At 40.6% G+C, this 26,519-nt stretch overlaps 3 protein-coding genes across 24 annotated transcripts in view; all 3 read left to right on the top strand.

Annotated features, from left to right (window-relative positions):
* The window catches only part of kiaa1217 (KIAA1217 ortholog), a 129,636-nt gene extending 117,443 nt beyond the window's left edge, over window positions 1-12,193 (top strand). For 9 of the 20 annotated variants that reach the window (XM_076888187.1, XM_004546801.6, XM_004546798.6 and 6 more), the window contains 11 exons: window positions 2,098-2,228; window positions 2,453-2,600; window positions 3,220-3,703; window positions 3,917-4,112; window positions 4,204-4,493; window positions 4,783-4,926; window positions 5,240-5,362; window positions 6,954-7,034; window positions 7,143-8,789; window positions 9,318-9,449; window positions 10,556-12,193. In XM_076888187.1, coding sequence (XP_076744302.1) covers window positions 2,098-2,228; window positions 2,453-2,600; window positions 3,220-3,703; window positions 3,917-4,112; window positions 4,204-4,493; window positions 4,783-4,926; window positions 5,240-5,362; window positions 6,954-7,034; window positions 7,143-8,789; window positions 9,318-9,449; window positions 10,556-11,074 — 3,895 coding nt within the window. In that variant the 3' untranslated portion in view covers window positions 11,075-12,193. The remainder of the gene's footprint in view (window positions 1-2,097; window positions 2,229-2,452; window positions 2,601-3,219; window positions 3,704-3,916; window positions 4,113-4,203; window positions 4,494-4,782; window positions 4,927-5,239; window positions 5,363-6,953; window positions 7,035-7,142; window positions 8,790-9,317; window positions 9,450-10,555) is intronic. The other 11 variants (XM_012917912.5, XM_023155511.3, XM_023155510.3 and 8 more) reach the window with 9 other exon arrangements.
* A 99-nt stretch (window positions 12,194-12,292) lies between these two features.
* LOC101487239 (uracil nucleotide/cysteinyl leukotriene receptor) lies at window positions 12,293-14,553 on the top strand. Its single transcript, XM_004546797.4, has 2 exons — window positions 12,293-12,374; window positions 13,060-14,553. The coding sequence occupies exon 2, from the start codon at window positions 13,082-13,084 to the stop codon at window positions 13,994-13,996; it is 915 nt and encodes a 304-aa protein (XP_004546854.1). The 5' UTR covers window positions 12,293-12,374; window positions 13,060-13,081; the 3' UTR covers window positions 13,997-14,553.
* Window positions 14,554-15,421: 868 nt separating this feature from the next.
* nphp3 (nephronophthisis 3) lies at window positions 15,422-26,479 on the top strand. 3 transcript variants are annotated; one of them, XM_076888185.1, is made up of 28 exons: window positions 15,422-15,588; window positions 16,358-16,742; window positions 16,853-16,978; window positions 17,558-17,708; window positions 17,833-17,985; window positions 18,168-18,301; window positions 18,759-18,919; window positions 19,037-19,193; window positions 19,371-19,445; window positions 19,567-19,737; window positions 19,837-19,940; window positions 20,357-20,471; window positions 20,580-20,723; window positions 20,829-20,926; window positions 21,012-21,114; window positions 21,229-21,311; window positions 21,553-21,688; window positions 21,875-22,039; window positions 22,151-22,245; window positions 22,323-22,445; window positions 22,552-22,741; window positions 22,932-23,173; window positions 23,376-23,451; window positions 23,539-23,666; window positions 23,843-24,083; window positions 24,169-24,294; window positions 25,224-25,339; window positions 25,437-26,479. In XM_076888185.1, the coding sequence occupies exons 2-28, from the start codon at window positions 16,419-16,421 to the stop codon at window positions 25,603-25,605; spliced, it is 3,906 nt and encodes a 1,301-aa protein (XP_076744300.1). In that variant the 5' UTR covers window positions 15,422-15,588; window positions 16,358-16,418; the 3' UTR covers window positions 25,606-26,479. The 3 variants fall into 3 exon arrangements, with proteins under 3 accessions (XP_076744300.1, XP_012773349.1, XP_076744299.1); XM_012917895.3 differs by lacking the exon at window positions 15,422-15,588 and adding an exon at window positions 15,866-15,893; XM_076888184.1 differs by lacking the exon at window positions 15,422-15,588 and adding an exon at window positions 15,914-16,090.
* Window positions 26,480-26,519: the final 40 nt, after the last annotated feature.

Here is a 26,519-nt window from a genome sequence, read left to right as displayed (position 1 = left end):
CATTTGGAGTGCGTGGTGTCAAAACTGCTGCCCTCTTGAGAGAATTCAATCTATCAGACCATATTTTGTAACCTTTTTTTAAAACTCACCCCTTAAAATATGGAAAGTCATACCATAAAAACACAGGAAAACCTTAATGAAGTCACACAGAAAAATAAAAAAAAACGTATTAAATCTGACAGTGGTCATTTTCAGTGGATGAAAGCTGAACAACTGCAGTATTTGAAGCTATTTTCGCCTTAAGTGGAATTCTTGGTGTCCCATACTGCCCGTTTCAGTTCACGAGAAAGAATTATGAAAGGAAGTAAGAAAAGTGCCAAATTCCTCATGCAAATGCAACGCAAGTGGTCTTTAAAGGCTGCCTCCTATACCCTGGCAAACAGAGGGATACATTATTGAACAAACAGTATTTTTGTTCTGGTGGAGGCTTCATAAAAAAGGAAAACTCCATCATTCTCACTACCAAAAAGCCTTTGCATAGAAGGGCATTTAACACACTGTCTCCTTGTTGCCTTTCCTAATCCCTTCAGGGGACTCCTATAAAAGAGTGTTTCTCAAGGGTACCTGGCCACAATGAAATGTGATTTTAGCTCCCTCTCATGCAATCCAACACTGCAGACAATGTTATCATACAGCACATTTCCCTTTGGAACAGCCAGCTTTCTCTAGCACCGGGATGGCTCTCAGGCAGGGTGATATGATTTCTATGTGAGGAAGTGCTTTCTCACAAATAAGCCCTCATTCAGTGTGTAAATATTTGGGGGTTTGGGATAAGACCAGATCCAGTCTAGATTAAGCAATATAGTGTAGACAGGAAAGAGGACTGCACAGTTAAGATGTTTATTCGCAGCTTAAAATATGAATTTTACATATCATATGCACTATTGCTTTTCATGCATCAATTCCAGAGACTTTTCCTACCTTTCCCCAGTTTTGGCTTATGATCTTTAAGAAACATGATTGTATCTTGCCCCCTGGTGTTTATACAGTGCAAACAATCATAATAAGAGCCTGTTTATGCAGGGTTTTTTGGCTTGTTTGTTTTGTTTTTCAAGTATACACTCATTAGATGCCAATTTTGGGCCATAATGGCATGATAGCATCACACAGTTTCTGAGAATCTCCCATTTCACCACATCTCACAGGTGCTCTAATGCATTGAGGTCTAGAGACTGAGTACAGAAAACTCATTGTCGTGTAAGAACCCAGCTGGAGATGATTTGAGCTTTGTGACATGGTGTGTTATCCTGCTGGAAGCAATCATCACATGATGGGTACACTGTGGTCATAAAGGGATAGACATGGTCAGTAACAATAGTCAGGTAGCCTGTGGCGTTTAAGCAGTGCTCAATTTGTAGTAAGGTGCTTATACTATTCTATGAAATTAAACCACGTGAACCACTGATACAAAGCAGAATAGATCCATGTTGTTTATGCCCAGTTCTAACCCTAATATCTGAATGTCTAAGCAGAAACTGAGACTTATCAGACCAGGGATTGTTTTTTTTGTTTTGTTTTTTTGTTTTACTCTTCTATTCTCTTAATTTTGGTGAGGCTGTGCCAATTGTAGCATAATTCTGCTGTTCTTAGCTGACAGGAGGCTTCCTGAGATACTGTTGTGTATATCTTGGTCGCAGTGAGTGGTTATTTGAGTTATTGTTGCCTTCCTATCAGTTCAAAGCAGATTGGCCATTCTCCTTTGACTTCTGGCATCTTCAGGCATTTTCGCCCAGATAACTGCCACTTACTGGATATTTTCTCATTTTCAGACTATTTTCTGTAACCCGTAGAGAAAGCTGTGTGGGAAAATCTCAGTAGATCAACAGTTTCTGAAATATTCAACCCAGGCTGTTTGGTACTAACAACCACGCCACATTCAGATTCATTTATATCACCTTTTTTCCCCGCCCTGGTGCTCAATTTGAACTGCAGCAGGTCATCTTGACCATGTCTACATGCTGCAACGCGATTGGCTGATTAGATATTTGCAGATACGAACAGGTGTACCTATCAAAGTGGCCAGTGAGTGAATTTGTCAGGCAGTTTTTTTTTTTTAAAGTCACTCAACTCTAAATTACTTTCCCTTTTTTTCTGCAGCGAGCTGGAACAGTATGTAGGTTCTCTGCAGAATGACTCAGCCACAACACACAGAGCAGTGACCCTAAAAGATGTGGAAGAGGGAGCCGTAACCCTGAGGAAGGTGGGAGAATCTCTGGCAGGGCTTAAAGGTATGGTGACTGCCTTCCCATCACATTAATGTTCATTACTCCAGTATACTTGCATTATCATTCAGGTTTGCGCAGCAAAAATCCATGCCAAATACAAGCAATTTTTCACAAAAAATCACATTGTAATTAACATTTCTCAATTAAAGAGAAAAGGATTATGAGCAGAAATATTCTAAAATAGGAGTATTTTACAATTTTTTTCCTCTCTGTTTAAATTTCATCAGGAGAGTTCCCAGCCCTTCAAGCCAGAATGCGGGCTGTGCTCAGGGTGGAAGTAGAAGCTGTCAAGTTTTTGAAAGAAGAGCCCCACAAATTGGACAGTATGCTGAAAAGGGTGAAGAGCTTGACCGACACACTCAGCAGCCTGAGAAGGTAGGGGGGAAATGGAGAATGAAAAGATAAAGCAGGGAAAAATGAGAAGATGTGTTGGAGTATGGGAGCTGAGTGCGAGAGGGGGAATTGAAGATGAAAACAAAAAGCACTTTGCGGGGCTCCTCGATGGGGTCTATGATGTGGGAGATTGTACCGTTTGATTATAGTGGCAAGCCAGCCTTCATCCCATCAAAGAGGTCATTCTGTGCGGACAGATGGCTTTGGCGTCCAGATTTACTTCCATCACCTTCACGCAACCGATAAGTGAATTAATTTGGTGGGCAATGCAGCACCTAATTTCCATTTTAATACAGATGCCAAACTGGCTCTTGACTTTTCTCTTGCTCTCCCTCTGTTTTTTTTTTTTAACCAAAAATATGCCCTGTTGCCAAACCCACCTGTTGCATTATAGATTTTGTGATGGTTTATCCCTCATGTCATTAAATATGTAGTATTATTTGTCTACTTTACAGCAAGATTTGATGTAGTATAGTCCTAATAACAGTTTTAAAAGACCATAACTTGCGAATACAAATTTCTGAGCGTTGTTGCGCAAACATTTCTTTCGCCAGTGTTTCTGTATGATGTGTATTTCTTATTGTTTCCCTTCCCTCTGTAGGTGTGCTACTGAGTTTTCTCAGAAAGGGCCTGAGCTTTCCAGTAATGCCACAGTGGACAACAGCCCCGCAGTAGCAGTAGACACCCCTGCAGATGTTTCTCCAGCACCAGGCCAACCTGACTCAACCTCAGCCCCGCTAGAGCCTCAGAGCTCCACCATCAAATCCGAGGTGATGCCTTCATCCCCGGTGGTCATCCATCATGTCCAGAGCTCCCCGGTCCACATTCAGCAGTCCCAGCAATCTGCGGCTTTGACATCTCAACCTAGTCCCCCAGCCACACCTAGCCCCACTCATATCTCCAGTCCCAACCTTAGCAAGAGTCAAGACCGTGAGGCTCCCAAAGCGGTTGACACAGATCCACCGAGTCCCACCCGCTACAAAAAGACTCATGGGAACAGTAATGGAACAGCCAGCCAGGATCTTGTGATAGAAGAGCTTCAGAGCAGTAAGGAAAAGAACAAAAGCAGAGCTGTTTCCATAAAGGTATGTTTACCCACCTTGTAATTTTCATTTACGTGTATATGCTGACATTAGCCGTGCTAATACTCAGTTTATTTTATGAGTGTCCTGAAAATCTCTAATGTATTTAATGTATTGTTTTTGTTTAGAAATAATAGTCCCTCATTTAGTTTGCACTTCTGACAGCCGTAAACTTTCTCTGACTATTTGGTATGTTTTTTTGTCTGCACTGTCCAGGCGGCAGAGAAAGAGTGGGAAGAGAGGAGGCAGAATATGGGTCATTATGATGGAAAAGAGTTTGAGAAGATCCTACAAGAGGCTCAGGCAAACATGATGAAGGGAATTCCAAGTCTAGAGGTGGAAGAGAACACAGCACTGCCTGCTGCTGGTATTGTAGAAGAAGACATTCACAACCCTGTTGAGCTACCATCAGGTAGAAATCACACACAAATGTAACTTAAACAACTTCTTTTTTTGCTTTATCTACACACCTTAATGTTGTTTCCTATTGCCCTGTATGACAGAAGAGCCCCAGTCAGGCCCTCAATCAGACAAACCAGCAAAGAAGGGGTCCGAGAAACTCCCTAAGCCTCTGGTGGAGAAATCTGCCAAGCCAGCACTAGAGAAACTCTCCAAAACTGCCATCAAGCCAGCAGCCACTGAAAGTTTGACAAAACAGGGGTCTGAAAAGCCAAACAAGTCCCCACCACCGCCTCCGCCAAGGAAAACCTACCCCAGCTCCAGCTCAGGCATGACCACTACACGCTCTGGTGAGGTCGTCTACACCAACAGGAAGGAGTCTGTCTCGACTCAGGTTGGTGCTTTAAAAGGTTGGAGAGAGTAAAGAAAACCATTCTTGTGTCTGTGCGCTAAGCGTAGAGCCAAGTGGGGTTTAGTTAAGCCACTGCATTAAAACTGGAAGAAAAGGGGAAAGAGCTATTTAGGCTTTCTCCAAAGTGTAAAGGTTGCCATTTTCAGGAGAGATACTGTTTAACTCTGTCTTTACGCTCATCCAACATGAATGCAGTATCCATTTTCATTTCCACAAACTTTGCTGCTTGTTAAAAATACAAGAATAATTTCCCTCACATTATTTCTCACAGGAGGGCGAAGAGGAGGCCCCACCTCCCTCTCCCCAACCCAAGCCCACCAAGGTTGCACCGGAGACCAAGCCGAAGCCAGCCACTCCCCCCCTGGTTACGAGAGAAGAGGAAGATGAAGGGGACAAGATCATGGCAGAGCTCCAGGTTAGATCCATATACAACACGCACACTCACACGCTCCTTTCAAACATGCGCAAATACAATCAATTTAACCGACATATGGAAATTAGGATGCTGGATTTGATTGATTTCTGCGTTGTGGGAGTGGGTTGCTTATCATTTTTTCCTGTGGTGGGTGACTTCCTTGGAAGTGGCAAAGGATGGGTGCTGACAGCTGCCAACGAAATAACTTTCATTGAACTTTACTGCACTTGTGGCGTTTTACAGCTGTGCAGTTGTGAAGATGCTCCTCAAAACCCTTGTCCCGTTGTTCCCCTCACCTTTCTCCACTCTTCAGGTTTTCCAGAAGTGCACAGTTAAGGATGTAGGGGTGAAAAATTTGGTAGAGCCCACCGCTCGAATTGAACCACAAATCAGAGAGCTAAGACCGGGGGCTTTATTACCCCTCAAAGAGAAAAAGGTAAAATATATGTCCCGGTGCAGCTGCCCAGCTAACTGCCTGCCTTTGCCAACTGTATAAAACAATCAATGGCTGTGTCTTAACACTCCTCTGCTCTTGCTTTTGCTCGAGAGAAACCTGTAGCAGCTGCCTCCACAAAGCTTCCTTTCCTTGCTGCCTGAGTTTTCCTCCCTCTTTTGATCCTGCTGGATATCAGAGCTTTAATTTTTTTTTTTTCAGGATTAAGTCTGCATAAAATTGAGCTTCTGAAAAGATGCTGTGTCTTCTGTATGCCTGGTCTAGACTATGATGTGTTTCAGAACTCTCACTTGTCTTTTCATCCAAATCAATAAAAACCTCAGCACTGTACCTTACATGCTATTAAATCGTCTCGTGTCTTTCTTTAATGACATTTGACAATTGCTTGATATGCCCTAGATTTTTGACAATTGAAAGAACATCAGTAAAATGCACTGTAGACACAATCTATTTTTGCAGACTTGGTTCACTAGAGGTCAGCCTGACCACTTTGCATGCTCCTTCTCCTCTCCTATACTTTTCTGAGGAATGACTTTTCCGTTTCTCTTTGCACAACTTCATCTCAGTTTGCTTTTCCCAGCTTTACACCTCCCTAACCAATCATTTGATACATGTTGAGTATTACTTTTTTTAGTCGAAACGATAAAGCAAATAGGACTAGGTGTGTGAAGTGCATCAACTTTTACTAGATTTGAAAAGATGAACTGGAAGTATCTGCTCTCTGAGAGAAACAAATAGGAGGTATGCTATTTGGTTAAGCTTACAATCACAGTAAATAGTACATTACATTAAAGTTTACTGTTTTGCTGAAATTTTAAAAATTTTAATTATTTCACTGAAAAAAAGAGAAACAAGTTAGGAACATAAACTGTATTTAAAGATGTACATAGGCTCTGTGATGTCGTCCCCCCCCCCCCCCCCCACCCAAAAAAAGCATCTTATCAATTAAAGGTTGATAAGTTGGTTAAAGGTTAACCATACCCTAAAACATATAACAATTTACAAAATAAGCTGCATGCACCATTAAAGACTCAAAAGTTCCAAATGAGACTAAGCTCATCATTAATGTGTTTAATGAGGTCATAAATTAACTAAAAAATAAGATAAATATGTCACAGACTTTTATTGAACAGTCACAATTTAGCAGTCTCCCCCTGCTGGTCATTAGAAAGAATGCAGGTTTAAGGCACTTCCACATTTTCCACTTTTTAGATGCTGAGTCTACAGCTGGCTTTTAAATATAGTATAATGATGTAAAACTCGATATGTGAAATAAAAAACAGAAAAAATATTTAATTCAGTTTTATATTTATATTATGTGATTTATATATTTATACATCCATCAACATGAATTATATTTTATTTTGGCTTTTCAAAACTCTGTACTATGTGCATTTTTATGTAGGATTTAATACTGTAACAGTATAAAAAAGCAGTTGTGAAAGGTAATTGACCAATCTTGTAGTTTTGACGCCGCAGATCGTTCTGCAACCAAATGTGATTTCACAGTTAATCCAGCACAGCCTGGCACGCCAGTTACACTGTAATATTATTCCCCCACACACTGTCCTAGCAGAGCTCAGAGCCCAGTCGAGAGGATAAAGATCCAGACACAGACGAAAATGGGAATACAACTGTTCGACAGAGCCAAGGGGTATGTATGACTTTTAACTACATATACTATAATCACATATGTTTAACTTATACTCTAGCGTTAGAAAGCTATGAAACATTGACACATTTTTAAATTTCACAATCACAGGTCATATATTATGTGACGGGCCAGATTCCCAAAGATCATCCACCCCCATCGCGACTGGAAGACACCAACGACCATCACAGAGAGCCCCCACAGTCTCCGACACAGGTGTCAAATGTCAATGTTAATGACATTTCTCCAAGCCAGCAGCAGCAACAACAGCAGCGGCCACCACTGTCTCCAACACCCAAATCACCCCCACCTATATCACCTAAACCTGTGGGACTTAATGCTTTTAAACTGCCAAAGAAGCATGTTAAACGCTCTGAATCCATGAAGACCAGTGCAGAAATGCAGAAGGGAAAAATCCTTAAAGTTCATACAGAAAAGAAAAGTAAGCTCGTCCAGGAGCCTGTTTCGTCTAGTAAGAATATAGTAACTGACCCAGTGGCGACCACAAAAACAGGTGCTGTTAAAGCAGCACCTAAACGGTATGGTGCTCCATCCAAAAAGACTTCTGACGAGAACAGCAGTCCACCTAAAAACACTATTGATGATCTTGATGGGGGTGCTAGTCTCAGTCCTGACTTGCCTGGAGAAGAGGCACCTCCACCCCCAGACAACATTGCATTTATGATCACCAACACCAAGGTTCAGCCACTGTCTTGTGGAGAGTACCAAGAACTGGTCAATGCCAAAAAAGGAAGTGTGCAGACTGTTACTGTAGGCAATGCAGCGAATCGAGGAAACACCACAGCTGATCCTTCAGTGCCGCAGGATAACGGCTTCAACAAGAAGCCTGTCATCATCATCTTTGATGAGCCGATGGATATCCGTTCAGCTTACAAGCGCCTTTCTACCATCTTTGAATGCGAGGAGGAACTGGAGAGGATGCTTGCAGAAGAGCGCATTGAGGAGGAGAGTGAGGAATCCGATACAGAGAGAAGTAGTGGGCTGCCGGTCATCGCAGAAGGGGCTGAGATGGTTGGTGGCAAAAAAATCAGCAGCTCACAGGGAGCTACAGATCATGCCAGCCTATCATCTTCATCCTCTTCTTCGATATCTGAACTAACAGACAACGGGGTAAACTTAGATTCAAATGGAGACTCCAAGGATGGGAAGAAGAAGTTCAAGTTCAAGTTCCCTAAGAAACAGCTGGCAGCACTGACTCAGGCCATTCGCACAGGCACCAAGTCAGGCAAGAAGACGCTACAGGTGGTTGTGTATGAAGATGAAGAAGAATCCGATGGTACAATCAGGCAGCACAAAGAAGCGAAGAGATATGAGATTACGCGCTCAAAATCCTTTGCAGATACTCCCAGGGGAACAGACACTGCCCCGCTGAAAAAGCAGAACTCCGAAGCTCTCGGCAGGACGGATGAGATTCGGAAGAACACCTACAAGACGCTAGACAGCCTGGAGCAGACCATCAAGCAGCTAGAGACCACGATTAGTGAGATGGGACCACGCTCCCCTGATGAGTCGGTTAACACCGAGGAAGCAAATACAGGGAATGGGAAAAGCTCAGTCGGAGTAGGGCTGAAGAGGTCGTCCTCTCTGCCTACCTCCAAAGGGTCTGGCCCTAAGGTACCTAGCAAAAATTCACTGCAGAAGAAGCCTAAACCTCAGCTCCTTCCACGCCCTGTAATCAACCCTTCTACCACCACCAACACCAACACTGTCCCCAGTGTCCCCAGCACCGTACAACAGGTCTCTCTTTAGCTCTTGTTGTTCCCGGAGGCTTTGGGTTTCTTCTCTTTCAGTTTTCTAACTTACCTCCACTCCCACCTTAACCACTGAAATTACAAAATCATTAATCCCCTCCCCCCACAGGTGCTTGGAAATGGAAATGACTCCCCTCTTCAGTACAAAATCATGGTGACATGATTGGGTGTGGCATTTTTTTTGGTTCCTGGCTACCATCTTTCTTCTTCAGTTTATTGCTAAAACTCAAGAGGTTTTCAGCAAGTGGCACACTCATCATCAGAGACACTGTCATGATGATCAAGCTCTAATTATCCTTGTTCTTGACTGCATGCCTTGTGTTTAATGGCTTTGTGGTCCCACTGGGTGCATGATCTTTCACTGGCGTTGATTGTTGACGTATTGAATGAACGGGGATTTTTTTGGGGTGTTTTAAACCTGTTAGTGCCTCGACTTTTCATACTTCCTATTTGGTGTGTTTTTTCTATCTTTTTTTTTATTTTCTGTTTTGTTTTTCATTTGGATCCCCTGCAGAATACCAGTGTCGCTTCCCCTACTAGTCGGATGCCCGTCCCTTTGTCTGCGAAGTCCAGGCAGTCACCGGGTACAACTGACAAAGCAGGAAAACAGCAAAAACTGCAGGACGCTCAGAGGCAGTTCCGACAGGTAGTTTTACTGTAGGGTCTTAACAGAGACTACAGGGAACAAATATAGGGAATCGAAAGCATGTGGCATATGAGGGAGGGTGGGGGTGGGAAGACTTCCAAAGCTGTGAGGTTTCAAGTGTTGTGGAAAAAAAAAAGTCACGATAGTGGCGACTGTGGATCTGTTCACGTTTCTCTCGAGTCTGCTCTGACACGAAGGCATGTTTGACTCTTGACTGTTATCCCCATAACATCACTGTACTGTATGCTTCTGCATGTCCACACTGCTCATGGTTTTCACTGTGTTGGTGGCTAAAAAAAAAAAAAGAAGGAAAAAAGGCGGAGACAAACGGAATCCTATCCTGTCATCATCTGAGTTGTCATCACATCTCCAATTCCCATCACAGCTGAGTTCCTAAACAGTGTTGCCAAGCCCTAAGATGCTTATGGCTATGTTTGATACAAACTTATCTGACTTTTTAAAAACATTTTTTGGCTATGCTCCTCCCTTCTCACAATGCACCTCTGCTCAAACCCAACATCACTGCACAGCTTACTTAACCCCAAGGTGATACATTCTCTTACCGTCAAGACTTCGGCATAACCCACCCACCTTGCATCGTCACTTTCACTGGAACACTGGCCCACATTTTCCCCTATCTGCTATCACTCTTCAAACACCTAACCCTATTACCTAATTCTCTCCGGACCTCTTACGCGTATCTATTCTCTGAAATGTCTCCAACACTCTTCCCAAGGCCTAACAATCCCTCTAACAAACAGCCACTCTGTAGAGAGACCCATCCTGTCTGCCATTGCACTGTCTAACCTTTGCCTGGTTCTGTTTCTTGGTAACATGTCTGTCAGTTCAGTTTCTCACCTTTTGTGCAACCCAGTAAAAAAAAAAGACAGCTTTTGTATCTGGGTATTTTTATTGGTTTTTTTTGTTTTGTTTTTTGGTGTCTTTTAGTTCTGTCTTAGTTATATTAATGCTTGTGTAGTCATAGTGTCTGTCCATGTAATTAACTTGTAGTTTTGTTTAACATTGTCTTGCCTTTTTTAATTGTATTATTTTACCAGTTTTCTTTTTTTGACAACAAGTATCTGTTTTGGCATCTCTGTTTACAGGCTAACGGAAGTGCTAAAAGAGTGGGAGGGGATCATAAAACGACTTCCCCTACTATACCCATCTCTAAAATCCCTGCTTTTTATCCTAGCTCTACTAAAGGCAGCTCCCAGTCCACACAGAATTCAGATGCTACTAACCCCATTAACCCTTCTTCCTCTTCCTCCTTTGTGACAAAGTCCTCCATTCTGTCCTCTCACCCACCTCGTTCCAGCTCCCTACCTTCCACCCATATCCCCTCCCTGTCAAACGGATCCCTCAAACTTCCCACACCCTCACAGCACACAGGTAAAGCTCTCTCGTTTTCCTCGCAGAATGGTCGAGTCCACTCCTCCTCCTCTTCATTCTCCTCCTCCTCCTCATCCTCTTCCCCCTCCCCTCTGTCGCCCACACCTTTGGGCCCAGGTGGAAAGAGCATCCGCACCATACACACCCCCAGCTTCACCAGCTACAGGTCCCACAACGGCAGCAGCGGCAAATCCTCCATCCCAACAGCCACAGCAGCTAAGGACACTACTTAGCCCCATTATCACCCCTCTGGCTTTTACAGCATAGCAGGTAGACCTGATCATATTTTATATTGGTTTTGGATTGTTGTTCATTTTCTTTTTATTAAAGTTTTTTTTTTTTTTTGTAAAAGTATTAAGTGATGGACTCAAATCATGTTTTTCCTTTGACACTGGCATTCACACACTGCTACTTTTATCTTCATTTTCACATTTTGGATCATGCTTACTTGGATATCGATTCTCTCTTGAAGGCGTTCCAGATGACAGAATATTTTGCAATGTAACTATAAACGATTTAGTGTTGCCACTTTGTAGCTGAAGTGGAAGGCTTTCATGGTGTTCAAAAATGTATTTTCTTGCTGTAGCTATGAGTAGGGAATAGAGAGTTGATGTACAATCACAAAATATCATGTAAAAAAAAATTGTGTTATATTTTTTTGAAACAAGAGATTGAATAACCGTAGTATATTTAATCTTCTATATTTCCTATGTTGCCGGACATTCGACGCTGCCCTTGTAAATGCCTTTTTCTGAATGTATACACGATGTATACAGACATTTTAAACTCATTAGTAACTTTAGTTTTTTAAGAGTATTTTCTCATGTTTCCACCCATTTGAACTGCCGGTTTATTTTACAGATTTACAACAGGTATACTAAATAATAAAAGTTTTCATTTTATTGTGCCTATTTGCCAAAGTTGTTGTATAATGACTCACTTCAAGCCTAACTCAGTCATGACCTTTTAGGGGAATTTACATGCAATCTGTGTGGATGGCCGAAGTGTTGACCTCAGTGTTTGCACTGCTGGTTTTGGTTTGTTAAGTTAACATGTATTGTTGTTTAAATGTACTTAAGTCAAAGTGATAAACCTGTTCTACCACGTGTACATAAAAGCTTCTACTAAGAAAAAAAGTAGTTTTGTTAACATACCAAAGTTTATTTGTATGCATGCCTTTTGATTACTTTAGGAGAGTGGTGTAAAAGACGACGTTTGCACAGATAGATTTTGTAAATATTTGATTTTCTCTCATTTTTTTTGTAAAGCTTTAAATCATGCTATAAAGAAACTATGTAATAAAGACAAAAGTGTGTTGGAGTAGTAATAAAGACTTGCATGCTTGTAGTGCATCAGGCTTCCGTGGCTTTTTCAAGTTCTTTGTGGTTTCCTATTGGGCTGATTCACAGATGGTAGTTGTGTGTAAATACAAAACTAGATATGCAACTTCTCACTTCTTCTTCGCCCGTATCCTGTGCACACATCATTGCTATTCGACTGGTGGCAAAACACGGCTCTGCATTACTGTTACAGGTAAGGAGATGATTTATGATTATTGTCAGTTTGGAGTTACCCTACATTTGGATTAAACTATCAAACATTTAGGTAATTCACTAACATATAAGCTCTAATAATTTTGTACTTAGTCATGTAGCCATGTTTGGTACACTTTATTGTTTAAGTGAACATGCAAATGAATTTTTCTGCAACAGAGCAAAGTGTCTTTGGCAAATGAAGTTACAAAGTCGCTAACTGGGTTTTAAAGGCAGTATCATTATCAGTATACATTTAATTAGATTGTTATAGTTTATGATTGGTTGACTTTTTTCATGTTCTGGTTGATTTTACCTTTTACGTATGTACACACAGACACATACACAGGGATATGTTAGTTCTACTATATAGCATTTTTATATGCTATACTAGCAAAAAAAGTACCTCTTGAATGTAATTATTCTTTTGTTGATGTTAATGAAAATGTAATCCTGCTTGCTTGTTACACTGACGTTCCGCAAGAGTAGTTCCTCTTTCTAATGTGTAATACACACATGATTCTGCATATGATTTTATAACGTTATGTCACATTTTTCTATTTGCATTCTTAGTTTCATTATGATAATTTAAAAAGTCACTAAAACATCATGTGAGTGAACGAAGGCTATCATGTGGCTGTCAATCGTTATAACAGGCTGTTTGTGTCTAATTTGTGCTGGACCAGGCCGATCCTCTGCGCAACAACTATGAATGTTTCCGGGGAGGAGGGAGAGAGCTTCTATGGCACTTCTGGAGCTCTGTGGAATTATTCTCTTTCCATTTTTTACATCCTGATTTTCATCATCGCAGTGCCTGGGAACATCTTGGCTCTGTGGGCCTTCTTTCACCAGAAAAGCACATCTCCATCAAGAGTCTTCCTGAGAAACCTCTCTGTAGCCGACATATCTTATGTCCTCGTCTTACCCATGCGCATAATTTACCACCTATCTGATAACCACTGGCCCTTTGGACACATCATCTGTCAGCTGTTAGGCTTCTTGTTCTATCTAAACATGTACTGCAGCCTCTACTTGATGAGTTTCATCAGCCTGGACAGGCTCCTGGCTGTGGTTATACCTTTAAAGTCACAATCATTCAGGAAGCCTTTGTATGCAAATGTAGCGGTTGGCATACTGTGGGTGATAGTTATTGTTTGCATGAGTCCTACACTCTTTTCTGGAAGAAAACAAACCAACTCATCTGGCATTTGTAACAAACTGTACTTAGAAAAGACAAATCCAACAGCTTTAATTTCCACTATTGTGGCATTTGCAATTCCCCTCGTCACTATAGTGGTTTCATACATACTGATCCTGCTGAAACTAAGAACAGTGCAGCAAAATGAAGAACGACCGGTGAAAGACAAAGCTATAAAAATGATTATACTTATTGTGATGAACTTCCTGTTCGCATTTGTGCCCTACCATGTGTGCAGAATAATCTACATTCAACAGCAGAGCTTTGGAAATATTACTGAGGGGCTGAGAAAAGCCAATCAGATAACATCTGCACTCACCTGTATCAGTGGTATACTGGATCCTGTCATGTATTTCTTTTTGAATCGTCTATACAGGAAAACATTTCTTAAGCTGTTCTGTAAAAATAGGGAAGATGTCATATAAAAAATGCAAACGGGGGAAAAAATGGAGGTAATGCTAACCATGTTAAAAACATCAGCGTGGTTCCTATAGCACCTAACCGCAAATCAGACAAACTGCACTTCCCCTGATTCATCGACTTTGAAATTGTCAGAATTAGCCAGTACTTGTTTAGGGAACTATAATAGGTCAAAGATAATTTGTCAGTTTGGGACCTGTTAGCTTTCTGGCACTGAAGACTGAGACATTTTTTAAAATTTATTTACATTTTTTGAAATTCTGTTTTTATTTTATTCTATTTTTAATTTTTATTCTCTGAATTACTCAGAAATCTTATCCCCAAAGGAGTGAAACATCTAAGCTTCTGCTTTACGATACTTTATTTGTCTCACAAAAGGTAACTGAAAGTCTGTGACCTCAGCGGAAGTAAAAACAATTGTTGCCTCTTGCAGTCTATTTTGGTTCCAGAGTTCAAAGTTTGAATAAAGAATCCTGGTTTTCATGACAAAAAAACCATACTTTAATAATCACATTTCATTGTTAAGAAATAGTGTGAGTGTGTGTGTGTGTGTGTGTGTGTGGGGGGGGGGGGTCTGGTAAGAATGCCAAGAGGTTAAATCCACATCAGATGCAGAAGCGTTATTAGGCAACTGCATTATTCAGCAGTAGAACTGTGGACTGCTAAAGTTTCCTTTCTGCAGTCTAAATGCGTTACCTAGTGGAGCCACGTGGTACATTATAAAATGAGACAGAGGGTTAAGGATATAGATAGTGTGGTGCTTTCAGTGCCTTAACACCTACAAAATGTTGCTAAAAATAGATGATGCAACAACGTGATAAGCATGCCACTGTTTTAGCTTTTGTGATGTTGTTGGGATCAAAACAAGAAGAAGAATGTGCACATTTTCAGAAATCTAAATGGTGTGTTTATAATGGCCTCAGTAGTGTAAAATATGCAGCACAACTGCTCAGGCCTCCCAGGTGAAACGCTATTTTACAGGTTTGGTTTCTTTGTGTCAGGAAGTTGAAGGTTCTCTGTGTGTTGTTGGGGGTTTTGTCCACTTTACAAAAAGTGTACCTCATTTAGAAGCTTTAGCACCTAATTATCGCTTATTTTGAAAATAAAATTAATCATCTGAATATTAAATAGTTTGCTCGTAACTTTCTTCAGAGTATTTGTCTAAGATTGAAGAAGTTTGCAGCAGATCAAATCGACCACTTGATGGTGACAAACACACAGAACAGTTGGTTTTGTGATTGTAGATTATGTCATAGTAAAATAAACAATATAAATACCTTATTTGATATTTGACACAAGTAGAACATTGAACCAACTGATAGAGTAGTTTTAACACAGTTTTTAAAAGAGCAGACCTGATGATGTAGACTATAAAGTAAACCTATTACATGAAGTAAAATGTTGTAATTTGTTTCAGAAAGGTTTACAAGATGGTAGTGAGACCTACTTTGACCTGGTCAGTCAAAGTGAAATGCGCAGAGGAGGCATAGATGATGTATTTCCTGGGTACGGGGTGAATATGGGAGTGCCAGGCAAGAGGAAAAGAGGAAGACCACAAAGAAGATTCGTGGACGTGGAGAAGCAGGACCTGTAGAAGGTTAGTGTGAGAGAGGAGGATGCAAACTATAGGGTGAGCTGGAGGCAGATGATCCACTGTGGCGACTCCTAAAGGGAGCAGCTCAAAGAAGATGACGATGATGATAAAAATAACAATGTTTTAAGCACTACGTGTTGGGGCAGATTTTATTACATCATGAAACGCAATTCTTTGATTACCGAGAGATGGGGTAATTCCCATACCTTTGAGGGGAATAAACTTCTGTTGTTTTTGACTTGTGCGGGTACCCGTATTTTCTCCTTGTTACCAAGGCAGCCAGGAAGAAGCTGTGAGGGGAGCGGACCGTGAGTGTAGCTATTTGTTTAACCTTCATTTGCCAAACTTGGGCGTGTAGGCAGTTTTCTTCTCAGCTAAAACACTTTACTGTGCCGTTGCTTTAGTTTTTACATTAATAAATGACGCAGTTAGGGTGTTGAACCGCTCCAAAACTTAATGTTAACGAAGCTAACTAAGTTCATCTGGATTTGTTGCTATTAGTCGGGTATGCTTAAACCCATTTCGATAGTAACTGCAAACGCGTTGCTTTGTCATTTTTTCAGTTCTTAATAATAAATACATGAATAAATAAATACAAATAATTCTAATGCTACCTGTTGCTTTTGTGGAAAGAGCTTAGCCTTTTGCTTGTTGTTGTTTTACGAGACGGCCTGGAAAAAAACAACTTAAAGATCAGAAATGCCAGTGACAAACCATCAAAAAAAGATTTCCTTAATTGACACTCCATCCCGCCCCGTCTTTTATTACACAGGAGCAGCTATGAGCATCGAAAAAAGTTGAGCAGTTCTTTTTCTCCAACTTATTTGGCCACCATGGGCACCGCATCCTCTATGGTGAGCCCAGGGGAGGTTATCGAGGACGGGTATGGGGGTGAAGGCGGGGAAGCCTGTGAGATACCCGTCGAGGTGAAGCCCAAAGCCCGATTACTGCGCAGCTCTTTCCGCCGAGGACCTCGTGTGATTGGGGCCAGTTTCAAATCCACAGCATCTGTGGATCTAGAGTATGCTGCAGAGTATGAAAGACTCCGTAAAGAGTACGAAATCTTCCGTGTCAGCAAGAACAACGAGATCTCATCCATGCAAAAGAAGGAAGCAAAGCTGGATGAGGAGAACAAGAGGCTGAGAGCAGAGCTGCAGGTGATAATGAACAAAATGCACAAGGCTTATTCTAACTTCACTGAAAAAGTTGTGGGCTTTGGATGATTTAATGTGACGGTGGGATGCTGCTATTTTCAATGTCACCACAGGCTCTGCAGAAGACCTACCAGAAGATCCTCAGAGAGAAAGAGAGTGCTCTTGAGGCAAAATATCAAGCTATGGAGAGGGCTGCCACATTTGAACATGACAGGGACAAAGTAAAACGTCAGTTTAAGGTACATCATAGACGTAGGCAGATTAATACCAAAGTTGGTATTGTTATCAGATTGATACTAGTGATCAAACATCCTCAAACAGTGCCCACTATGGAAAATGTCTAAATCTTAGTGGTCATTAAAATGTGTTTGTATAGAATTTGTAAATTTATTGACACATTTATTGACACATTGCTCTCCGCTACACAATCTGGCTTTATAGGTTAAAAGTATCAGAAATACTGACCCTGCGTTTGTTTGGTATCGGATCTGTACTAAAATTTGCAGTATCCCACAGCACTAGTACACCGCATCACGCCTCATTTCACAAGAGGGTGAAAGTTCCCCCTAATACCTCACATGTCTTTCTTTTACAATCATCAACAATAAACAAGCATAAAATGATCAAATTTGAAGTCAAAGTCAAAGTATGATAAAAGTACAATAACATCCATTCATCTTAGTTGACCCAAAATTTTGGCTCTGGTTGTCCAAGCCCTGACACAGCTCTGTGCCTCACAGTTTGAGAACGATTGTGGCATTGCATTCTTTCTAGTATTCACATTTGCAGCTTTAACCTTTTGGCAAAATCACCACCAGATTTTCCGGGAGACAAAAGAAAAGGAGATACAGGATCTCCTGCGGGCTAAAAGGGACTTGGAAGCCAAACTTCAACAGTTACAGGCTCAGGGAATCCAGGTTTATGACCCAAATGACTCAGATTCCGATGACAACCAAACCACTGTCACTGGTAAGACAAAAATTCACACTATTGGGGACTTTTTGTTATTAAGCCATCAATCGGTTCTGCATAAGTTTTCCTGTCCAGCAAATATGATGATAAAACACCACAGTGATTTATTAAATGTCTTCAGCTACAGGAACACAGTGCGAGTACTGGACTGGCGGTGTGCTGGGAAGTGAGCCCTCTATGGGCAGCATGATGCAATTGCAACAAACATTCAGAGGACCAGAGTTTGCACACAGTTTAATAGATGTGGAAGGGCCCTTTGCTAATGTGAGCAGAGGTAAGGAAACTTTGAGAGGGAAGAGAGTGTTTCTGAGAAACTGACCTCTAGATGACCTAGTTATTGTGATTTTTTTTATTAACATCATTCTGTTTGCAAGCAGGTATTTTTGAAGCACATATTCACTAATCTCTTCATGGGCATGACTTGTATATTTTACCATATGTGTCTGTCTTTGTCAGATGATTGGGATGCTGCTGTGGCGAGTCTGTTGCAGGTGTCACCTCACGTTCCCCAGGCCTTGTGGAGCAACACAGTCCGCTGCTACTTGATCTTCACCCAGGAGACCAAAGCTGAGCTGGATATATTTATAAAGGTCGGTAAGATGAGCACTGTAAAAACTGTAAATATTCTGTTTTCATGTGATGTTGTTGTACCACTATAACGCTGCCCACTTTTACGTGGCTGTTTCTTGGACATGGCTTAAAGTAACACAGTGATAGGACTGTAGCGTTATATTATGAAAGGCTGAACTAAGCTAAGATAAAAATGAATGACTCGATAAATATGCCAGTAAAATCATTATTTGGATTTTTTTTTTCTTTTTAATTTTGGACATTTTGTATTTCATTGAGTCAGATCCACTCATAGAATTTTAATTGAATCAAATTAAAAGAAAAAACAAAACTTGATTTTATCTTTGAGAAAATCTGTGTGTGGGATTGTGGGTTTAAAATGGCAGTTTTTGTGAAAAATACCTTTAACCTTATTATAACCTTCTACCTTATTATTAATCAGGTCTGGGAAAACTGTGCTTAATGTTTTAATTGCAGAAACACACCTCTGTATTGCGGCGAATATGTGAGAGTCTAGGCCATTTCTACCTTAATGTCTTCTTCCCAGAGGAGAATGCGGCTTCATACGCTGTAGAGCGCAAGCAGGAGATTGAAAGGAGTTCTCTGTGTGTTCTTCTTCTCAAATCTACTGTCCCTAGGTATGGTGAGTTTAGGAAATTGATAACCTTATAATAAAGATTGCACACAAATTATTTTTTTCTCGAAAGATTAACGAAGGTTTGTGTTTAATATTCATGCATAATACATTGCCGTAGCTCTGTGGTGGAGGATTGTGAAGAGGCTTTTGTTAAGAATCCAGATGGCCGTCCATTGGTGCTGTATCTTAGGACCGAAGAAGATCACAATTTAAATGGACCCATCAGGCAACTGCTCGAACGGGTCAATGCTGCAGACAAGGCTGCTAAAATCAAGGTACTTATATGGTTAATAAGTTTAGAAATTTTTTTTTTTAGTTTCAACCCATTTCATGCAATGCATCAGTATAAATAAAATAATAACTGTGGAGAAAAAGCTGATATTTTTCTGTTTATTGTCTTTAAATGCAATCTAATACTGTGTCTGTCCCAAACCTGTTTTGAACATTACTAGGTAGTGGATCATAGTGGCTCTGCAGAGGAGGGGGCCAGTCTGATTTATGCTCAGCTAGAGAAAATCATCAAGCAGGTACAGACTGTCTTTTAACATCCTTATTTTTATCAATTCACAAAGCTTAAAGTCTGTGGTATAAGAATTAAAACTGAAACCTTTTTTTGTCTGATTTTTTTTTCTTTCCTGCTTCATCCAGGAGTTGCTGTGTCTTGAAGTAGCAGACGTTGAGTCTAAGGACTCTGGGATGGACGAGGGGTGCGAAGAAGACTCGGGAGATGTGCTGTGGGACCTACATGATGAGCAGGAGCAGATCGAGGCCTATCAACAGGCTTGTAGCGGCACCACCTCACAATTAAGCTTCCAGAAGGTACTTCAGTTCTTACTGATCCCTTCAATCTTTTGATTTTGTCTTCAAATCCTACTTTTCATTGATATTACTAATGCTGTGATGCATCAATGACCTCAGTATATAGATCGTTTGAATGACATGATAGCTGCTCCCCCTCCAACACCACCTCTCCTGGTATCTGGGGGTCCAGGCTCAGGAAAATCTCTTTTACTCTCCAAATGGTAAGAACTAATTTCTTCAGTTAATTATAACGTATCCGTCATGAATTCCTCTTAAATAAAACTGTTGTAAGTCTTTAATAGGTTTCCAAACTTTTAAGCAGTACATTTAGAAATGTTACAAAGTAATTATAACCGTTCAACCTTCTCTGTTTTCTTTGTATTGTTGTAGGGTCTTTACCTTACAATATAAAGCGCCTTGAAGAAACTGTTGTTGTGATTTGGCGAAATATAAATAAAACTGAATTGAATTGAACTCTCCAATCACTTCAGGCCAACACTCTTGCACCCTTGGGAAAAAGAATCTTGTTTTATATTATATATTAAATGGACAAGTATGTTCTTTTTAATGATCTGGAATATTCTGGACCTTTTGCATGCTTTGCCTGCTTTGCTAATTAGTCTTGAATTCTCTTCAGGATCGAGCTCCAGCAGAAACAATCCCCCAACACCTTGTTTCTGTATCATTTTGTTGGTCGGCCACTTTCAACAAGCTCAGAGCCAGTTCTCATTATCAAACGCCTCACAGTTAAAGTAAGGGATATCTCTGATTGCTTCTTGTTAATGCTTTCTTACACTGATGACTCTGCATTATTAAACTACTGAAAGAAACAGTTTTTATTTCTGTCTGTTTTCAAACAGCTGCTGCAGCACTTCTGGTCCATTTCCGGCTTATCCATGGAGCCCAGTAAGATCTTAGAAGAGTTTCCCCGCTGGCTTGAAAGACTGTCAGCGCGCCATCAAGGAAACATTATCATCATCATTGACTCCATTGACCAAATACAGGTTAACAGCCTCTACAACTATATAAAATTCAAAATTCAACTCAGCTGGGTTTACTCTCTGCTGTATATTTTTGTCTGTACTACTGTTTGTCCCCTTTTGCTCTAGCAAGCAGAAAAACACATGAAGTGGCTAATTGACCCTCTGCCTGTCAATGTCAGAGTGGTGGTGTCTGTCAATGTAGAGACTTGTCCTCAGGCTTGGAGGTAATACACAATCGGTGAATTCCCAGTATCCCAGTATTGGTCAAAATGGCTATTCATATGCTTTTCTGCGACTTTGTGTGTTTAGGTTGTGGCCCACACTCCACTTAGACCCACTGAGTCCCAGAGAGGTCAGGAGTATAGTCAATGCAGAGTGCCAGAGCATGGATCTCAAACTTACTAGGGATCAGGTCAGTTGTGACCCCTTCACAAGGTCCTTCAAAGACATTTAAAAATCCTTAGCAGCAGTATGTTTGTTTGTTTTTTAAAGATTGTGATACCGGAATGTGTGTATTTTGTTTCAGGAGAAGAAGCTGGAAAGGCACTGTCGCTGTGCATCGACATGCAATGCATTATATGTCACACTGCTGGCAAGGATGATTACCAGGTTCGCCACCTCTGCTTTCACAATTATAAATACATTATTAAAAAAAAAAAAAAAAAGAAGTAAATGAATGAAAAAAATAAAAACCTTCAAATCCAGCATGTATCCTCTGCAGAGTTGGACAGCCTGTTTGACCCTTTTAAATTATTTTAATTTTAATTGTTCGCTTCACAAAATAGTAACCTTTTTTTTTCTTTTTGAATAACTTCGATTTTGTTTGTTTTGTTTTGCTGCTTCCTAACAGTAGATCCTGTGGGTTGCTGGAGAAGAGCCTGGAGCAGTGTCTGCAGTGTCAGGACACCATGTCACTTTACCGCCTGGCACTCAAAATGACATTGAACTCTCTCTGCACGGACAGAGAGCGCCACATTATGAGAGAGGTGACTTAAACACAGATTTTCCCGTCCTTATTGCTTTTAGTTTGAAATATGTGTGTAATTTAATTTGGCATCAGAGAAACACATACCCTTTCTGGTTTTGATGTGAATGTGAAAATTTTTCTTTATTTGATGTTTTTTTCCAATGTGTAGCAGAGGAATAGGTGATTGTTCTTTGTCTGCCTTTAGATACTGGGCCTTGTATGTGCCAGCCATAATGGAGTGAGTGAATCAGAGGTACTAGATCTTTTCCCAGAGGTAGAGTTGCCTGTCCTGTCCTCTCTGCTGTACCTCTTGAACAGACTCTGCATTGTAACACTCCGTTGTGGACTCATCAGGTTTCAACATCTACAGGTAATTAGGCTTCTTAGTCGGTAAAATGATACAACAGCATCAATAAAAACAAAATGCATAATAGAATTAGGCTGCAATTTAGCATTTTTCATCTTTCTGTTTTTCTGACAGGCTTGGGAAGCTGTGAGGCTAGAGTTTCTGACTGGAGGAAGTAGCTCCACCACTTATAGAGAGAAACTAATTCATTACTTCAACCAGCAACTCAGGTCCTGCAGAGATCCACACAAATCACACGGCTCTGTCAGAACAACTCATATCAATCTATATGTGTGTGTGTTTTTAGCCAGGATCGAGTGACGTGGCGTGTCGCAGATGAACTTCCCTGGCTGCTCCAGCAGGAGGAGGACAAACCTAAACTGCAGCTCAGCCTCTTGAACTTGTTTGTCTCTCAAAATCTCTACAAGAGGTACATGTTAGTGTTGCCTGAAAGCATGCATACATACGAGGCGTTGTCACAAAGCCTGATGCATTTCTTCAGCTACTTTGCCAAAGATGTGTGTTTTGTTTTTTAGGGGTCATTTCTCTGAGCTCTTGGCCTACTGGCAGTATGTCGGCAAAGACAAAAGCTCCATGGCCACCGAGTATTTTGACTCTCTGAAGCGCTACGAGAAGAGCTGCGAGAGTGAAGACAGCATGACCAGGCTCGCAAATCTGTATGAGACTTTGGGACGTTTCCTCAAAGATCTGGGCCTCCCTAGTCAGGTAGGGTGAATGGTTGTAATATTAAAAACACTATGTTTATTCCTCACCACACATCTTTTCCTGCCTAGTCTTAAAAGGCTTAAATTTTGCCTACATTGTCTGAAGAAGTCTAGTCCTTTTTTTTCCTGCTAAGAATGAGCTCATGGTAATTGTGTATATGTCTGATTCTGTTTATTTTTTATTTGTTTAGGCTGTAGCACCTTTACAAAGGTCTCTTGAGATTAGAGAGACAGCCTTGGATCCAGACCATCCCAGTGTAGCTCGCTCTCTGCACCAGCTGGCTGGAGTTTATGTCCAATGGAAGAAGTATGGAAATGCTGAGCAGCTGTACAAGCAAGCCCTTGAGATAAGCGAGAATGCCTACGGCGCCGAGCATGCCAGTGTGGCTCGAGAACTGGAGTCACTCGCCATGCTCTATCAGAAGCAAAACAAGTAAACAGGACTATCTTGGGGCTAATGTTATGAAATTGCCGTTAATAGTTGCAGGTGTTTCAGTCAGGCTATATCTTCATTAAAGACAAACACCAGCTGTTGTGATTATTAAAAAAATTCAGAGGACTAAATCACACTCTGACAAGTCAGGATTCAATTAAAGAAACACATTTAAGAGCTAACATCTGGTGCTTTTGTTCAGGTATGAACAAGCAGAGAAACTCAGGAAGAGGTCTGTGAAGATCCGTCAGAAAACTGCTCGACAGAAAGGTCATATGGTGAGTGTCGTTCTCAGATTCCTACACACTTAGTCATACTCCTTTAATAAGAGATATTGGATGTCTTTTATCTACTCCTCCTTTCAGTATGGCTTCAGTTTGTTGAGGCGCAGAGCCCTGCAGCTGGAAGAGCTGACCCTAGGAAAAGACTCTGCAGACTGTGCCAAAACTTTAAATGAACTGGGTGTTCTTTATTACCTCCAGAACAACCTAGAGTAAGGAAACAGCACCTAGCATGTCCACAGATTTTGCTTTATAATATTATAGATTCTCAATGCCCTCGGTGTATAGTTCCAGTCTAGTACCTGTACTTCAAATGATCAGTAATATGTGTGTGTGTTTTTTTTAATTCCATCAGCTCAACTAAAATCCTTCTCTTTGCCCTCACCAGTGCAGCCAAGGTGTTTTTAACCCGCTCTTTGGAGATGCGCCAGCGGGTCCTCGGTCCTGATCACCCGGACTGTGCTCAGTCACTGAACAACCTGGCTGCACTGCACACTGAAAGGAGAGAATATGAAGCAGCTGAGGACATGTATGAAAGGGCTCTAGACATCCGCAAGAAAGCCTTGTCTCCTGACCACCCTTCTCTGGCATACACACTCAAACACCTCGCCATGCTCTATAAACGCAGAGTAAGACAAATGGCACTCACACGATACTTTCTGTTGATGTTATCTTGAATCAGGCAAATGATTTCACTTCATGTGTTTTGTTCAGGGGAAACTAGAGAAGGCTGTTCCACTTTATGAGCTCTCGCTGGAAATCAGGGAAAAAAGTTTTGGCCCCAAGCACCCCAGTGTAGCCACCGCACTGGTCAACCTGGCAGTAATCTACTGCCAACTGGTGAGACTTACCCTGCTTCTGTTGTCTCAACTGCGCACTGCAGAATTGCATACCTCAATAAAAAAAAGGGATCATCTTACTTAAGAAAAAATAGCTATATCCGACTTCAAAACATTACATTAAGGAAAATGTAAATCAAAATAGATTATTATGAACATTTATTCACAAAATTAAAGTACTTCTTATACATTATACATCAAGGTGATTGGCAAGAGTCAGTCAGTTCTTTCTACACAGCACATTGAAACAGTGATCGATGCTTTTATTTCATCCCGTCTGAACTACTGCATGTCACTTTATGTGGCAGTCAGTCAGTCATTGCTCTCACATCTGCAGCTGGACGACTGATAACAGGAAATCGTAAAAGAGAGCATATAACCCCTGTCCTGGCCTTTTTCTTTTTTATGTTTTTTATTTATATCATTAGTATTTATATTATTTAGTAACACTGTAAAGCGCTTTGCATCAGCTGTGGTTGCTTTAAAGTGCTTTATAAATAAAGATGATGACTTATATGGGATTTTTACAGTTACTAATGCATGTGAGTACTACTCTTGAGTACCGCATCTTAGACACAGTTGGTTAAATTTTTTGAACTTTATGTTTATTATCTATGTTGTGATCCTATCGAATGTTATATTTACATTTTTACTCTCACATTAATAAATGTAAAGTACAATTTTCTTCCCCCCCTCGACATATTATGATGCACATAGAATGAGTATGTAAAACAGTAATCGTAAATAAAGGCAGGCAAGGGCAGTTACCTCTGCTAGCAAGTAAATTACTTATAATAAGCATATTTAACTTGTATTGAACCAGTGAATTTAAATGATTTGTATAAATTTTTATTTGTCATCTCACTGACTGTTAACATTTTAGGTTATGCAGAGCAAAACTAACTGTGATTTCTTTTGTGTCTTTGGCAGAAGAAGCACAGCGATGCCTTGCCCCTTTATGAACGAGCACTGAAAATCTACGAGGACAGTTTGGGTCGCTCTCATCCACGGGTTGGGGAGACTCTCAAAAACCTGGCTGTGCTAAGGTACATTAGTGAGTGAGATTTAGCAAAAGTTTAATTATGAATAATATGTTATTGGTTACGTTATAAATTTTATTTCTTAATTTACATTTCAATCTAGCTATGAAGAGGGTGACTTCGAGAAGGCAGCAGAGCTTTACAAGCGTGCAATGGAGATCAAAGAGGCAGAGCCATCATTAGTGTGTGGTAACGCCCCATCTCGCCATTCCTCCAGCGGAGACGCATTTAGTGTGAGAGGACCTGCTCCCCTCCCACATGCTCAGAGGTGACCCTGCTTAGGGTTGCAGCTGATTAGTAATGGCTGTTTGGACAGCTCTAACTATTATACAGTGTTACTGAAATCCTTTGATTTCACCAAAACTAATTTAAAATTTAGTCATCACATGCATCACATGTGGGTGAAGGTACATACTGTACCTGCCAAAAGGAATGTGAACTTTACAGTATTCATGTTTAAAACCTGCATATCTGCCAGTGGTGTTTTGCATGCAGTCATGTGTAATACACTTCAGAAATCAGTTCTTTAACAGGCTTTAAACTCAGGTCTACACTACACTAAACTCAAATTTCAGCTTAGCCTAGATTTATTTGTGGGTATGAAGTCACTCCAGCCATAAAAAACATGCTTAATTATGACCAACTTTGTATGGTACAACAGGTTATATTATTATATTCACATTTGAAATGTTAGTTTTTCAATCTAGGCATTCAAATTGTTCCGTGTGAATCATGCTAAACACCCAGTACAAAAGGGCGTTAGTGAGAACGTGCAGAAGAAGAAACATTAGAATGTGAACTCTCCTGATGATGATTAACACGACTGTCAGATCCCAGCACTTTGTTTTTAAATATACATTGTTTACATTATGAATTTTATATATATATATTTTAACGTTTGTTACATACAATGCATATCCAACAGTGTTTTGAGGAAGGAAAACTTGGACCATTAAGTAAAACACATGTCTGAAGAATCATTATCTGTAGCTGATTTAAGGCTGTGTTTATGCAAAATTAAGTGCACATGCATTTATTCAAAATAATTATAGGGTCTTACCAAAGACATCACTGTGACATATAAGGCTTCAGGTACAATACATTAAGGCCAAAAGGGACACATTGTACCAAAACCTATTGCAAGATACAAAATGTTTTACTGCTTGCATCTATTCATGTATTAATA

The sequence above is a fragment of the Maylandia zebra genome, linkage group LG9 (genome assembly GCF_041146795.1).
Source record: "Maylandia zebra isolate NMK-2024a linkage group LG9, Mzebra_GT3a, whole genome shotgun sequence".
Taxonomy (NCBI): Eukaryota; Metazoa; Chordata; class Actinopteri; order Cichliformes; family Cichlidae; genus Maylandia; species Maylandia zebra.
Note: the sequence above shows the minus strand (reverse complement) of the source record. Positions and strands in the feature narration are given on the sequence as shown.